Raw genomic sequence first — 14,915 nt, 5'->3', positions numbered from 1 at the left:
GGGGATGGCCAGGGCCAAAAGAGAAGGCGGGTGCGCGCACCTGCAGGCTTCCAGCGTATGACGGCCTTGAGAAGCATAGACACCTGATCATCCGTCCACGGAGATTCAAGGTCGACTGGAGGAGCTGAATTGGCGGGTGCAGCTGTTGGAGTGTCGGCGGCCTGTGGGGTGTCCACGTCCATCGCATCGTCGTTGCTAGCCGGCGTCGCGGTGGTCGACGCACGACCCTTCTTCTTCGGAGGCATCTCAATTTGGTAGTTATCGATACGGTACAGCAGTCGGGGCGACGAAAAATGCCAATGGAATAGGGCTGCAAGGTGAGGCGGTTGTGTCTGTCCACTTGTGAGGGGCGTTTGTTGCGAAGATGCAGCAAAGCCAATGATGTCCATGTGCAGCTGCAGGAGAGCTCACATCCCTGCTGAGCAGTGAGCGATAAGACCTCGAGGCTGGCGATAAGGGTCAGGGTTGCAAGGCTACGCGACGCGTCTCAACGACAAGGTGAACATCAACCTTCAGGAAGAAGCCAATATACGGAGAGGCTTCTTCAATTCTCATGCTCGAGTATTAGCTGATAAGCTTGAATACTCGTGTTATCGCACCAAATGGCGTCGTTCGCGACCGAGGGGGAAAGCGTCGCGGACCTATTCTATCGACCAGATTTCTGGAAATCATCCAAACTACTCAGCTCGCCTCCGCCTCTGGCTAAAGACTTCTTTGAACTGGTCGTCAAGAGTGGGTGAAGTCAGTATGGGGACAATTCTTTCGAGTCCATAAGACTAATGTGCAGGTAGATGGATGCATCAGCAGCGGCACGCCGGCAAAGAGTGATGCAGGCTATTTCAAGCCTCCACCCGACCTTGAGCATGTCATTCCACTCGAGCACCCATCCGTCGAGCTACCTGGGAACCTCGATGATGTGTCTATGATCGACTCAGCATCTGAGGTTGAAGAAGACCTATGGCTCTTCCGTGATGAGGCCGCGGCGAAACTCCCGGAGTTCAAGACCTGGGATGGATTCGCACTGTCCAAGGTGAATCTTGAGCTGGCAAATTTCACCACTGAAGCTGGTGCTTCTGCCTACGATATCTTCCTAGCTCTGGACAACAATCCTTGTGGCCTTGACTCCCACAGCTCTTACAAGACTCTGGATCCTCGGGGTTGGGCCGCGTGTCTTCTTGCAGTTTCCCTTGGCCGAGAATCCGTCATGTTCTCTTGGAATGAAGAGAAGATGATATTCACGCCTGCACTCGAGCTGACGAAGGTGCCTGGCTACTCAGGCGACTCTCTTGCCGGCATATTGCAACTATGCACGTCATGTGGCGAAGCCTGTCGTCGATTGCGGTCTTATGTGGAAATGTCGTACTCGACCAATGCGACGCCGTCTCGGGTCGCCCTTGCTAATGCCCTTGACAAGATGCTGCTCGTCGCGCAAGACGAACTCGGGGCGCGGGGGCTGAGGGTCAGGTCGATTCTCCAGCTTCAGTCTCTGGTCAGACCGGTCTTTGCTATCCTGTCGTACTTCCAGAAGCTGGTCCAAAAGGTCAAGAAAGCCGAGCGCGACTCGGCTTTCTTGTCCATCATCTACGCCGAGGCACAGTCTGCGGAGCTGGGTGAGCCATTTCTGAGAGACGCCATGGGTGAGATCCTCCGAATGGTCTCCAAGCCGTTCACGGACTTTGTTGAGGAATGGATTGGCTTGAGACCTGAGGGGGGCATGCCCATCAGCAAAAACGGCCCCGGCAAGAGCTTCGTACGGTGCGATAGTCATATGTGGGTTGACGACCAAGGTTTCGAGCTGGAGGAGCCAGACTACTTCCTTGACATGGATTATATGCCAACCTTCATACCTGACGATATTGCGCAGGCCATCTTTGAGACCGGCCGAAACCTTCGCTTTCTGCAGTCCTATCAACCGCAGAATCCTCTGTCGTCCCTCCGTGCCGTTGCTATTGGCGAGCCACCAAGACTCGAGTGGCAATACGATTGGGAATCAATCACAAGGGTGGAGCAGAAAGCTCTGGCATTCCATCACACGGTTTTGGACACCCTGCGCAAACACCAGGTTACGGTCGATGACGACCGCGATGGAGTGCAGGTCGATGATGGCATAGGTGAAGAGGAACCTGTTCTGCAGTTCTTTGGCAAAGACGAGTCACATCTAGAGCAGACGGTTCTTGCCTCAATTGCACATTTGGATCATCCTGTCGCAAAGGTCGAGCCGTGGGACAAACTCTCCAGGTTGCTCAGAGAGAAGCTCTTCAGCATCCAGGACGAGACAGATGCAATCGGAACTGAGTTCAGTCCACATTGGTCATTACTACCACTGCTGTCCTTCGGCCCCGTCATCTTTACACAGGCTCGCCTCGTGAACCGCGAGTGCCTACGGCTCCTCTACGCTGAACACAATCTACGAGAGCATCTCAGGCTACAGAGAGCATTCCAGCTACTGGGGAACGGCATGTTCTCCAGTCGCCTGTCCAACGCTCTCTTCAGCCCAGAGATGGATACAACGGAAAGACAGGCAGGCGTTGCGAGGTCTGGCGGTGCCATGGGACTTCGCCTAACAAGTCGTGACAACTGGCCGCCTGCCAGTTCTGAGCTGCGCCTGGCCCTGGCAGGTGTGCTGTCTGAGAGCTATCAACAGACCTCACCAGGTGCCGATGGGAACAACAACATAGACCCTCTCCCTACCAAACACGCTGCACTGCCTGGCGACTTGAGCTTTGCTATACGGGACCTATCACCTGAGGAGATGGAGAGATGCATGGACCCTGATGCTCTCGAGGCTTTGGACTTCCTGCGCATGTCATACAAACCGCCACCGCCTCTCTTGCCCATCATGACGCCTAGTGTACTGGTCAAGTACGACCACGTCTTCAAGATGCTTCTTCGCGTGCGGAGGATGCTGTTCGTCGTCGACCAGCTCTTCCGCGACATGTCCTCTGGAGCCTTTCGCTGGCAAACCCCCGATGATACCTCGCTCCGCTTCCGCATCGAGGCACACCATTTCGTCTCCAACATTGCCCGCTACTTCTTCGACACGGGCATCGAGAAGCCATGGCGCGGCTTCGAACGCTGGCTTGACAAGGTTGAGAAGGGACTCCAGCAAGAGACCTCCAGCGGCAGCGCTCCTCCTCACCACCAGCCACCGCCCTCAGCCGTCAGCCCAGACCGCCTCGGCGAGCAGCACGAGCGCACCCTGGACGAGATCATGACCGCTCTGTTCCTACGAAAGCGACAGCGGCCTGTCCTGGAGCTGCTGGAGGCCATATTCACGCTCGTCCTGCGGTTCGCCAAGGCGGCTAAGCCGCGCGCTGAGGAGGGGGCCCAGGGGCCCGCACAAGAGGTACAAGACCTGTACAGGTCGTTCAGGGAGAAGGTCGAGGTCTTCATCACCGTGTGCAGGGGTCTGAGTGAGAAGTCCGGGTACGGACACAAGCGGGACAGGGATAGATTGCAGGAGAATCCCATTGAGATGCTCTTGTTGTTGCTTGACATGTCAAATTACTATGTCAAGCGCTAGAACATGAGTCCTGACAAGTAGCATGAATCAAGACTTCGCTCTCGCCGGACAAGCACATGAGCGGTCAGGTCGGATCCTGCGCGAGTAAAGAAAAGAGCACCCCACGAGGCTTCATCCTAATAATATTTTGTCTCAGAGAAGAGAGAGAGAGAGAGAGAGAGAGAGAGAGAGATTCGAGGCGTTCATGTTTTGACCCAAGGCAGGCTATCCTAGGTTGACTAATTCCACAGGGCAAACCCAGCCCGCAAAGTCATGTTGTTTTGGGCACTTGTCAATGGAGACAAGACGCATTGAACAGTGTAAAGCAACATTCTCCATCCCAGGTGCATCCAGCTCTCATGCCCTTCTTCTCTCGCATTCGCAAGAGGGTCTCGTCGCCTCATAGTCAATGCATCCCTCTCCTCTTTGTGCAGGCAACAAGCTGTCGTCAAGAGTCCACTTTCTCGACTCAGGCAATTTCGAAGTACAGTAGTATGTTTCATCCGCCTCACTTGTTGTCGTCCGTGTTGCAAAATTAGCGCATTTGCCTTTGGGGCTTGCATGTAGAATAATACCAATAACAACAACAATGACAATAACAACAAAGCTGATTATCAAAGACTTCCCCTCTCTATCATTACAAAGCAAAAGCATGAAGCATTTTCTCTTCATGATGTATAAGCGTGCTCCTTGCTGGTCACTCGTATGATATTAGTATCTCCAGTACAAGTTATCTTGGATGATTTACTGGCGCTGGGTCAGGTTTAACAATATAACAAAATGTTTTGCGCGCTGCCAATACTCTGATCATGTGTTAGATGCACCAGAGAGCTATGATTAAAAAGCCGCGTTGGTAAGGAAACATCAGCGGCTTCAAGGAGGGGGGAGAGACACTGATTTTGTCATGTCTTTACGCTGCTGGGGAAGTATCCCTTCTCTTCACGGTCTTGAGAAAGAAAGGGTTCTCCAGATTGGGTCCTTTCTGGAGGCTAGTTTCAACTCTGGATAGTAAATATCCCAAGAGTCCAGTTTTGTACATCCACCCCCTTGAGAAACTTCACTCTGAACTGAGGGATATGTGGGTAGCGTCTCTCCTATTCTTCAAGACCGTCTTTCATTCTACCAACATAATTCTCCGTGCCTACAAACATTTACGCCTTTACCACAAAACGGTACGCTATTGCAATGTGCTTGTAGTAGCACAGTCAACATTGAGCCAAGTATCGCAGACCCAACCTCGTCCCTTTCCTCTTCATCTTCATCTTCTGCCCCAAAAAGGTAGTTTAAGGATGATCTTGTGTTTCTTTGGTTAGGATTAGGAGCTATGTTTGTATGCAAATGATTACCAAGACTACTAGAACAGTAATCGTACCATAGTATATGCAACTACCAGGACAAATATGTCGGGAAAGGGTATCATGGGACAGGACAAACCCAAGCCCTTGTCTCCACAAGAAAAGCCGAGACATAAGAATAGAAAGGATAAACTCCTCCCCCCCCCCCCTCGCCCCAAAAAAATGATAGGTAGAATTAAAGGCTCATGCAGCGCCATGGAAACAACCAAGACTACTGCCAAGCGACGGTCACGAAGTTATCTTGCGCCCCCCCTACTAATGTCCCCTAACGAACCAGACCGTCTTGCTCTCCCTTCACATACAGCAAGATCTCCTGACGATCGTCAGATGCTTAGTCGGCAATGACAAACAAAACGCGCGCAAGGAGAAGACACGTATGAGCACACCAACAGTAACACATTCTCAAAGGAACCTTTTCGGCGCTAAACGAGCTTCATGTTTTGATTGGCAGGGCCGGGCATGCACAGTATGCACACTAGCAGTACTATGGTACATACATAGGTCAGGTAGTTTACGAGGGAGGGGGGGAATAACGAGGATTTACCGGACGGCCGGCATCAGGGGCTCTTCTTCCCGTTCTTTTGGGCACCGCGACAAGCAGGGTCTCAACTCTCGCCGATCCTCGGTTGGCTTGCTGAGGTGTGCTGCGAGTTGGTCTGGGAACTGTCCTGCGATGTGTGCCCTTGCCAAGACCTCTGGGCAGAGCGAAGGACGTTTTAGATTTATGGCGTCCTGCTGGGCGAAAGGCGGTCCATTCGCTTCGCTGCGGCTTGCTTGAAACGCGCGCAAGTCTGTATCAGCTTCGACATGCTCATAGCATACTATACAGTACGTACCATACATAGTACTAGTAAATACCACCATAGGGAGACCGTCGCTGCGGTGAAAGGATGGGCCCTTTTGCTTTTTGGAACAAGGGCGGGGGGGGGGGGGAAGACAGGTTCAAGGGTCCTACTCGACAGTAACAAGAACGACAACAACAAACGTCCCAACACGTGTTGCGCGTCTTTGATCTCCGCGCTCGCTACAACGATAGCGTAGCGCGGTTTGTGTCTGGTACGGATCCGCAGGCCCGGTTGTCGTTGCAAGCTGGTTTGACAGCTCTGATCCTTCTCGGCTTTCACCCACGAACCAGGATGAAGGCGAAGCGCCAGGTCACCGTGGTTGAGCAATTGAGAGAGAGACCCGCCGCGCCTATCCCTTCGCGCTCTATTTAGCTATAATGAAAACAGAGAGACGGAAAAAAGAATATTACTTACAATGCCGCGATTAGCCTCGAGGTCGTTCCTTTTGTTGGTACTAGAGTACGTTTCTATCCTACCATAGTATGTGTATACGCTTGGTACATAGTACTTGGCGTGGCCTCACGGTGACGCCCTCCCAAGAAGCCCAACGAAGCTATTGCGAGGGCCATTGTGGTCTCCATACATATGCTGGACTTGCAGAAGCGAAGAAGAGTGAATGGCTACCTGGCCAAGAGGCCCACCACCAGCAGGGTAGCAACTGCATTGTCGCATCGCAGGGAGCGACATAACAACCAGGACCAGGACCAGGACCAGGACCAGGACCCTAGAAAGGGTACCGTGACCAGCAAGACCGGAATTGGGACCGTGGGATCGCAGCCAGCGACCCGGGTGTGGGCCTCACCGCCCATCTTTTGGGCGCCTCAATGTGGGTATCAATGTACTATGTACAGAGAGTACCAGCTGGCAGGGGAGAGGGGGAACCATCCCGCGCCAGAGTGTAGACCCATGCTGTTGTCATGTTATGGCAGGGAGGAGCGGCGCGTCAATAAAAACCTGAACACGATTCAGCCAAAAGTGCCCCAAGATTTAGTGGAAACTTTGTTGCCAGACAACTCTGCAAATCAAGGAAGAAGACGACGAAGAAGACTGGCCGCTGGATGCCTAAATTGCTTTTAGAGTCCGAGCCGATGGAAAACTCGGGTCAAGATTTGACTCGACTGCCATCGGTAAGGTCTATGTTGACTAATGATTAGCGAGCTCTAGAGCGTTCACACGTCAAGGTAGCTTGGGCTCCATTGTTTCGTCGGGTCACCAGTTTTTAAACTCATGGGTCTTCTGAATCCTGCATGCCTCAACCGAAGGGGATGGAGGGGGGAGGGGGGGAACGTTTAGGTGGGCTTGAGAGGGGTCAAAAAGGTGCAGTACTACCATAGTATGTCTATGTACCAGAGTACATGGTAAGAAGACATACTGTACGTACCCGAAACTAGGACTGGCTGTCGCCTCCTCTCCTATGTTGAGCGAGACTCGGAGGAGGGTGTCGTGAGGCGGCGGCCGAGGATCTTGCCTGATGGCCCCTCTTCGACTGCCGGGCTCCAAAATTCCCTGGTCTGCTGTCTCTCGCAGAGAGCCTCAAGTCAAGATGTATGTAAGATCTGGGGCGGCGGCTGGAGCCAACAGCTGATCCAGCACCAAACAAGTTGCTGAAACGTCGCCTCGCAATCCTCACCGACACGTCGTCAGGGCTCAGGTGTGGTTTGCCGCTGAACTGGGAGAAACGACAGGGCCTCACCGTACAATCACGCGTAGGAGACGTGTTTCGCGAGGAGAGACGACGACCTCACCTCGGCAAGCTTCCATCACTGGCGAGATGGCCGTCCATACACACGCTGCTCATTTTGGCTCGGCAATCCCACTCGGACATACGCACCTGAATTGTTGGCGCACCCCTCAAACCTTGACATACGAGGACCACTAGTATCATAGTACTATGTACATAGTAGTCACGGGATGCAGGGCATTCGGAAATCGTGACCCGCGGTTATCCCTCTCCCTCTCGGCCTAATTTCAACAGCAGTCTCGACTGCCTCATCGACACCATCAGGAGACGTGAACACAAGGGAACCTGCCTTTCTGTATTCGTCCCAAAGCCGATAATGATCTCGTCTCAGAGCTCGGCCTTTGTGTGATTGCATTGTAGAGAGGAAGGGGGAGGGTTGGCTCGCACAGACCCCGGACATCGTCCGAGAGAGAAAGGGAAAAAAATTCCGCGACTGGTTTAAGCTGCCACGTTGTCGACCACGAGGGCTGATGAGCCAAGACAACTTGTCGCTTCCAACTACCCATTATTGAGCACGCCAACTATTGCTTGTCCCTAGTGTTGGTCAGTTTTCATCTCATAAGCAGGGAACCAGCGGTCAGTGAACAAATGCAGAGCACAGTGTTTGTATGCACCCAAAACAAACCACGAAATGTAAAGGGGGCACTCGCACTTCCATGACTCGTTACGATAACATAACAAGTACTGGACAGTCATTGCTAGCCCGATCGTTGTTCACGGGAAAAGCCGTGTATGGGTACTTTACTGAGGAGTCCAGACGGTTGTCGCAGCGGTGATGCCTAGGAGAACCTCCAAGGTGACCCCTCGTAGCCTAAGCATGACACTTGTTCAGCCATAGGCCCCCGTCTCGGTTTTCCTTTCTGGGAGGATCCTGTGGGGCCGGAAAGCCACCGCGGTATAATCGTAGGCGCAAGCTGGTGCCAGAAACAAGTGCTGTCTCTTTTGGAGATCCTCCATAGCTCCTGTGAGCCTTTCTCCCACGGAAAGCTAACCACGAGGTGCTGATCTTCCTCAAGACGCATGTGCTATTGCTATTGTCCCATCATCTCTGTGTGTGGCGCTCCAGGGCGCTGTGACAATCCCATAGAAATGGTCCAGCTATCGAAGGCTTATTGGGACGGGCCTTCCGCGTACAGCAATTGTGTTGCTATCTTTTCCGTATTTCCGAGCTCACGATAGCACGGTTAGAATATAAGCATCGTGTCTGGCAACCGAGGTAGGCTAACCTGGTAAGCCAATCTGCCTGTTGGTCCTGCAGTGTGCCCCTGCCCATGCCCTGGGAGATGAGGATTGTCGCGTGTCTCCCAGTGCAGGTTCGACCAAGCTGGCATATCGTCCTTTCGCATGTTCGATGCATCTGTCTGTGTGGCAACAATCGAGCTTGTGTGAAGGCGCGTTACTACGTAGTCGGCACGAGAGCTGGTTGCCGGTCTAATCGTGATAAGCTATCTCGGGTCTCGAAGCGCCCCTAGCGTCGCACATGGCTGTTCCGTTCTCGGTGGGAGATTGGCCCAAGTCTGTATAGAGCCTGGCAAAGAGATGAATGCGTGGCCGCGCGTTTGTTACTGTAGACTATGCCTCCTGACCAGGGCCAACCCAAAAGCAACCACGGTTAAACATCGGCGAAGAAAGGCGGTCAGTATTCATGTCGGATGAGGTAAAAGTCGTACAACATGGCAACCGGCAAATGCGCGATATTGAGGGCATATCCGAAGGAAGGACGAGACGAGTCAAGGAATCCGGAACCTTCCACCCCCGCCGATGTCACATTGGCTGGCATTGTGGGTGTGAGAGTGTGGTAGAGTCGGGCCTTCGGGATCTGACGTTTGATATGTCGCGCTTTTCGCATACTAGTACTAGAACCTGCCCTCACTCGTACTGTGTAACCAACCAAGGTTTGGGGGCGAAACGGTAACTATTTTCGGACATGTTGGGATCCATGCGTTAAGGATTCCAAGAGCGGAGAAGGCCACCTGTCAAAGTGTAGAGCATTGTGGTTTTGATCAGATCTAGATGTTCTCCAGATTTCAGACTCTCGATCGCTTCAGGCCGTGCCGGTGTTGCACGATGGCCCACGGTCTGCCAGCACGGGCAGCGGAGGAAGCGAGGGTTGGGGAATGAATGGTGTGCCCGACTTGGTTAGAACTTAGCCCAAGGTGAGCTTCATGGTGGAGATCCTCTGGCACGTTGTCGCTGGCGCGCTAGTGAAAAGACAGGTCAGAACGCAACCACCACGATGTGCTCCCTGGCCGCCTGGGACGCCACCTACGAAGTCATGCAGGGACACCATGAACCAATGGACAATCGCAGCACGCTGCAGGTCTTCCTCGGTTTTAATCTCGGGAATGCCCTGTGACGCCCGAATTCCCCAATCTGCCACGCTGCGCAAAAGAGCGGAAACAGGAGGTCGATCGATACTCTTCCAAAGTCGCTGACGAGAGAGGGAGACGGGGTACTTTTGCCATGTGAACAATTGATGGTCCTGATGGCTGCTTTGCTCTCCTTGTCTCTGTGTGTTGCAGGAATATTTCGTAGCATTAAGTTCTGACTTTGATCCACACAAGCTATTGTGTACCCTCCTTTCTGTTTTGGGCCCATTTGAAGTGGATTGAGAAGCCTGGTCGGTGGATCAAGGTGGACAAACGGGGGACTGGGTGAAGCTTTGCTGTGCGACGCCCCCTGTCAGATGTCAACCAAGTTCAGGGTACTTCGGCCAACTTCCAAAGGTCCCTCCCTCCTAGATGAGGCGAGGAGAGAGTGTTGCCATCCTGGGCGCTGTCAACGTGTTCAACTCTGGGTTGTCGGAAACGGCGCGCGGTGCCTCCCAAGGAGCCTAGTCGTCTTGACACGTCTGCTAATCTCGCAGCTGACTCTCTCTATAGTTCCCTCTCTCAACGGATCCTGATGTCAAAAGGCAGCCGTCATGACATGCAGGTCTCGCGTCGCACAAAGATCACCCCACCTGTACAGCAGGAGTGGATTCGTGGGCGACCCTGAAAGAACAAACTGATGGGGCTGCAAACCTTCTAGACGCAGCTGTACATGAGGCTGATGTACAGGAATCTATGGGTCCTGTTTCTAAGGCCCGCAAGACCAGTGTCGTCCGTGCAGCACATCCTGTTGGGGACCACCAGGGTCCCTCCATCCCACCTATCCTCTCTCCTGTCTCTCGAGCCGTTGGAGACAAACCGCCAAGAGCAGCAGCTCACCACCTTTGGCGGCAGGAAGAGCCCACCCACTGGACCCCAAATTGATGCTGGAGGGGAGGACGACCCCAAACTTCCCCAAGATTTGCGAGATCTTTGATGGACCATGAACTCCAACGCCCGCTGTGCTCCATCTTGAGATAGGCGAGCCGTGCCGCTGGCGCATTGGCTCCATTCCCACGAACACCTAGTAGTGTCTTGCAGTATAATTGAAGAGTGAGGGCAACGGATGCGAGCTCGATGCCTCGAGGAGGTCGTCTACTGCATCTCGCCAGTCGACACATACTGACCGCATTAGCGGTGGGCTAAATCCTCGAAATCTCCGAAGCCCCGAGGCTTCAAAAACAGCTCAGGCTCCGAGGTACTGCTACATAGTGAGATGCTAATACTCTGCTGCTGCTGCTACTGTGTTGGTTGCTGAAGGCTAACCTAAAACTTCGCGTTGTCGCTAATTTTTGGTAGCACCAGTAATATTCTGAAAAAGGTGCGGCAGGCGAGCATCGCCTGGCATCGCTTATGCTCCGGCCTCGGGAAGGGAAAAAATTTGTGCACAGACTGGCCGAATTCTATGGTGCGTTGGTTCCAACATGTCATGAGGTGGGCAAAGAGAAAAGGGATTCTTCTGCCGACGCTATCGTCAACCAACGCGGTGCTGGTCATTCTCGGCCTGTCGGTCGCTGGACTGCACCGGCGACCTCGAGTCAAGCCGTACCCAGACAGCAAGACGGGTTTGAGCGGGCCTGACTCGCCTCGGGTAGTTGGGCTACTCCGTAGCCTTTCCAGGCGCTTGGGCAGTGATGTCTGCCTACACTATTGCTCGAGACTCGCCAAGTCCGTGCCTGTCAAGGCCGAAAGCCAGGAGCACCTCGCGAGTGTATTGTCTGTTGAGTCTTATGACCGAGCTTGTGATGACGGGGCGTGCGCACAAGAATAGCCTCGTGCTCAAGGCTGCATCTTCACTGGAGGTGAAGTCCTGCTAGGCTTGGGAAGGTTGACATGTTGCATTTGCAGATGCCTATTGTCGTGAGTTGGCATCACAGCTCCTGCTCAGGCGGTTGCTCTCACGACTGCATTGTGACGACAGCTGGCAGATGACATGTTTGACTCCAAGGGGCACCAGGTCGGGATCAAGGACCGAGTAACTGGGCCCGATCCACGCTTTCTGGAAGCCCAGGAGAATAACGGCTAACCTTGGCATTGGGACTCGTGCTTGTAATGGGCCCCGAGGCACTGGATGCCATGTAGTACAATGAACATTTGAGTTTCTTTGAGATTGATGCTAGTGTATGCTGTAGTTGGGGAGCCTTGGCTTTCCAGTGGGGGAAAGGAAGACCAAAGAAAGAAGAGAAAGAAAAGTAAGTGCTTGCCGTTGCGTCGTGGCGAATCGGTATCCAAAAAGGGATGAGGTCCTGAGACACACCGCAGAGCGCAATCCTTCGGCTAACCCGGCTGTGCAGTATGAGGATCTTTGACATATACGGGACTGTTGGCATGTTCGGCTGCAGGCAAGGTGCGTCTGTTCACTTGGGAGCGCGCCCTTCCAGTCCAATGGCAGGTTGACGATGCACTCGGCAAAGATGCATTTATCGAGATCGGGCATGGTCAAAAAGCAACAGCTTTAGGGGCGAGCTTCTCAAAATCGACGATGCCGGAAGGTGAATCCGGCCCTGCCTACCTTCCTCTCAGGGGCATCAGGAATACAGGCAGGCGCGGGGTGGGCTTTGACCAACAGTCGGTACGCAGATGAAGCGTTGCTGGCGGCCAGCTTCATGAGAAATTGGTCAACCATGACACTACGTGCACTATCATGATTTGAATTGTCCTTCGAGTCGTGCGCATATTTTCCTGACACGGTTGATGTTCACAATTATTCTTTGTAAGATCAGGGCGGCCTTGCAAGGGCGATGAATGCACCATGACTCAGGGCCAAAACAACTGCAACTACGAAACAACAAATCCGAAAAGAAAAAAATAGAATAAAAATAATAACAGAACAATCGAGGCGGGCTGTAACGCGTTAATAATGCTAGTTCGGATGTGGGCCTCAGCCTGTAGCAGTACTGATGCGTTGTGTATTGCTGTCTTCACAGTACGACTATTGGTCATGAACCGAAACCAAGCAGTCAAGGTACTTACTTAGCAGTACCGCCGCGGCGGAAGGGCGCCGGAAATGATGAGTTCAAATACTTGCGCAAGAGGTACTACAGTACAGCCGACGGTTCTGCCGAGAGTGTCGCATCATGTATCCGTCGCATGGATTTTGGCCATTCGATACCTAGCTACGCGCGTCTTGCAGGGAACCCTGACTTTGCAAGCCAGAGCCGGGGCCGCGGCCCACTGAGCGTCGAGAAGCCGGCAATAGGGTGGGCGTGGGTTGGCGCTGGAGCAACCCTGGCAACTGGGATTGACGACGTTGGTTACCCCCCTGCCCTCCAAGCCATTACTAAGTGCTACTGTACTGAAGCACGAGCTCACTACTACATAGCAGTAGTAATAGTACATAGTGTGTACTCCGTATGCGACCGCTTGCTCGCTAGCCTTGAGGCCTTTGTCGGTTGCGTCGGGTGAACGATTCGTGGCAAGAAGGAGTACCTTTCTACCCGCCGCCCTTGGGCTCTGATGCAGATTGCATCGTGTATAGTATGATATCGGCCTCTTGCCGCGGCAGTGATCTGCTGTCACCTTGGCCCCCGCATGCCTCTCCTATTGTCCCTCCCTCCCTCCATTCCTGCCTGCCTGCCCCTCTCCCTTTTCATCTGATCCGGATAGCTCGCGACAAGAAGCGCAAAACTGGGCTACTTCAGTACTTCTATGTACTATGGTAGTGGCGCTCGCGGGGGTACATTTCAGGACACTGTCATCCGACGACGTCTTCGTTCGAGGTTTCTCGACTGCTAAATACGATGTACGGTACCTAAGACAGCAGGCACTGCGGTTGCTCTAGAGTGGGGGAGGAAGGTACTGCGGTACTTTCTATCGCCCTTCACAGGGAGGGCGTCGTGGCGGGGAACACCCTTGCAAGAATGCATGCTGGCATGCTTCATGAGGCTAGATCGGCTTACGCAAAACGGCTTGGTTCGTTCTTCTTTCTCTGGTGTTTTTCAACTTTTTTCAGGGGCTTCTGCAGCACCGGAAAAAGGTTTTGCGCGGCCTTGGCATGGACATGATTCCTCATGCGGTAGGCGTGGGCTGAAGGCCTAAGCAGGGTAAGATTGGCAGTGTCACAGAGACGCAACATGCTCTGTTGATACGCGTCTGGGCTCATGGTGGCATGACGTTGTGTGCAAGAACGGATGGAGGGGGGGGGGGGTTGCGCTGAGCGAATGCGAAGAATAGACTTTATCATATCTCATGTACAAGAGACTTAGAATGCACTACCAAGTCATGCTGAAGGGAGGGAGGGATATGCCCGTTCGCCCGTGATGTACAGCGGTGATTAGGTAGCGAGTAAATTAGCCCGGCACAACTGGCTAGAGCGGCAACCTTAGAAACGCCGCCAGAGGAAAGGATTCGCGGTTGAGAGTCGATGCGAACAGGTCTGCTTCGTGCCTGGGTGAGACCTATGGGGGAATGGAGGGCGTCAGTCAAAAGATAGAGGGGGGCCATCTGTGTGTGTGTCTTTGTGCTTGCCTGCCCTTCCTCGTGTTGCGGATATGGCTGGTAGAGATTGGTTCCTTGTTACTGAGGTGAAGAATGATGGATCAATTGGTCAAGACTAGGTAGCTCCCCCGCGGGGGGGGGGGGGTAAGTTATCAATTTCTGATTTGATGCAGAGATCAAGAGTTTGATCTGATCAATCAGTCACTCAGTCAGCCAGCCAGGCGCCCATCGCACCCCCCCTGGATGTCTTCCCGTTCTTATTATACAAACATGCGAGGCACGCACGTCCCATGCCTCCTCCTTTCCAAGGCTCACCTTTTCTTCCCACCCCTTCCCACCCCCCAGCTCGACCAGAAGCAAAAACCAAGTTCGCGTTGGGTTGAAGCCTCCTGGTCGTCTTGTCAACTGCCGTCTGCCAGCACGTCCAGACGTTCATTTTTTCCCTCCCTTTCCATATCAGAGCAGCTAAACAGCGGGACAGAGCACAGCCCTTTTATTTTATTCATGTTTAGTCTTTTCCACTGCATCGATCCACTCCCGACGACTTGGTCCTGTTATTGAGATTCTCTGCCTCGTTTCAGCATCATCATCCTCCTCTGCTCCACATCCATCGCGACATCTTTAGCCGCTATCGAGAGCCTTTCGCGCAGTACGCGAGTTGGAGAG

At 53.3% G+C, this 14,915-nt stretch overlaps 1 protein-coding gene across 1 annotated transcript; it reads left to right on the top strand.

The window, feature by feature from the left end:
* The first annotated feature begins 820 nt into the window (after nucleotides 1-820).
* On the top strand, nucleotides 821-3,781 carry M406DRAFT_275321 (uncharacterized protein). The gene has a single exon (XM_040918249.1). The coding sequence runs from the start codon at nucleotides 923-925 to the stop codon at nucleotides 3,521-3,523; it is 2,601 nt and encodes an 866-aa protein (XP_040778653.1). The 5' UTR covers nucleotides 821-922; the 3' UTR covers nucleotides 3,524-3,781.
* The last annotated feature ends 11,134 nt before the right edge of the window (nucleotides 3,782-14,915 follow it).

This window comes from Cryphonectria parasitica (assembly GCF_011745365.1).
Source record: "Cryphonectria parasitica EP155 unplaced genomic scaffold M406scaffold_3, whole genome shotgun sequence".
NCBI lineage: Eukaryota > Fungi > Ascomycota > Sordariomycetes > Diaporthales > Cryphonectriaceae > Cryphonectria > Cryphonectria parasitica.
Note: the sequence above shows the minus strand (reverse complement) of the source record. Positions and strands in the feature narration are given on the sequence as shown.

What these genes read in the sequence shown, in the direction of transcription:
- M406DRAFT_275321 (XM_040918249.1), top strand. Translation starts at nt 923, where the DNA reads ATGATCGACTCAGCATCTGAGGTTGAAGAAGACCTATGGCTCTTCCGT.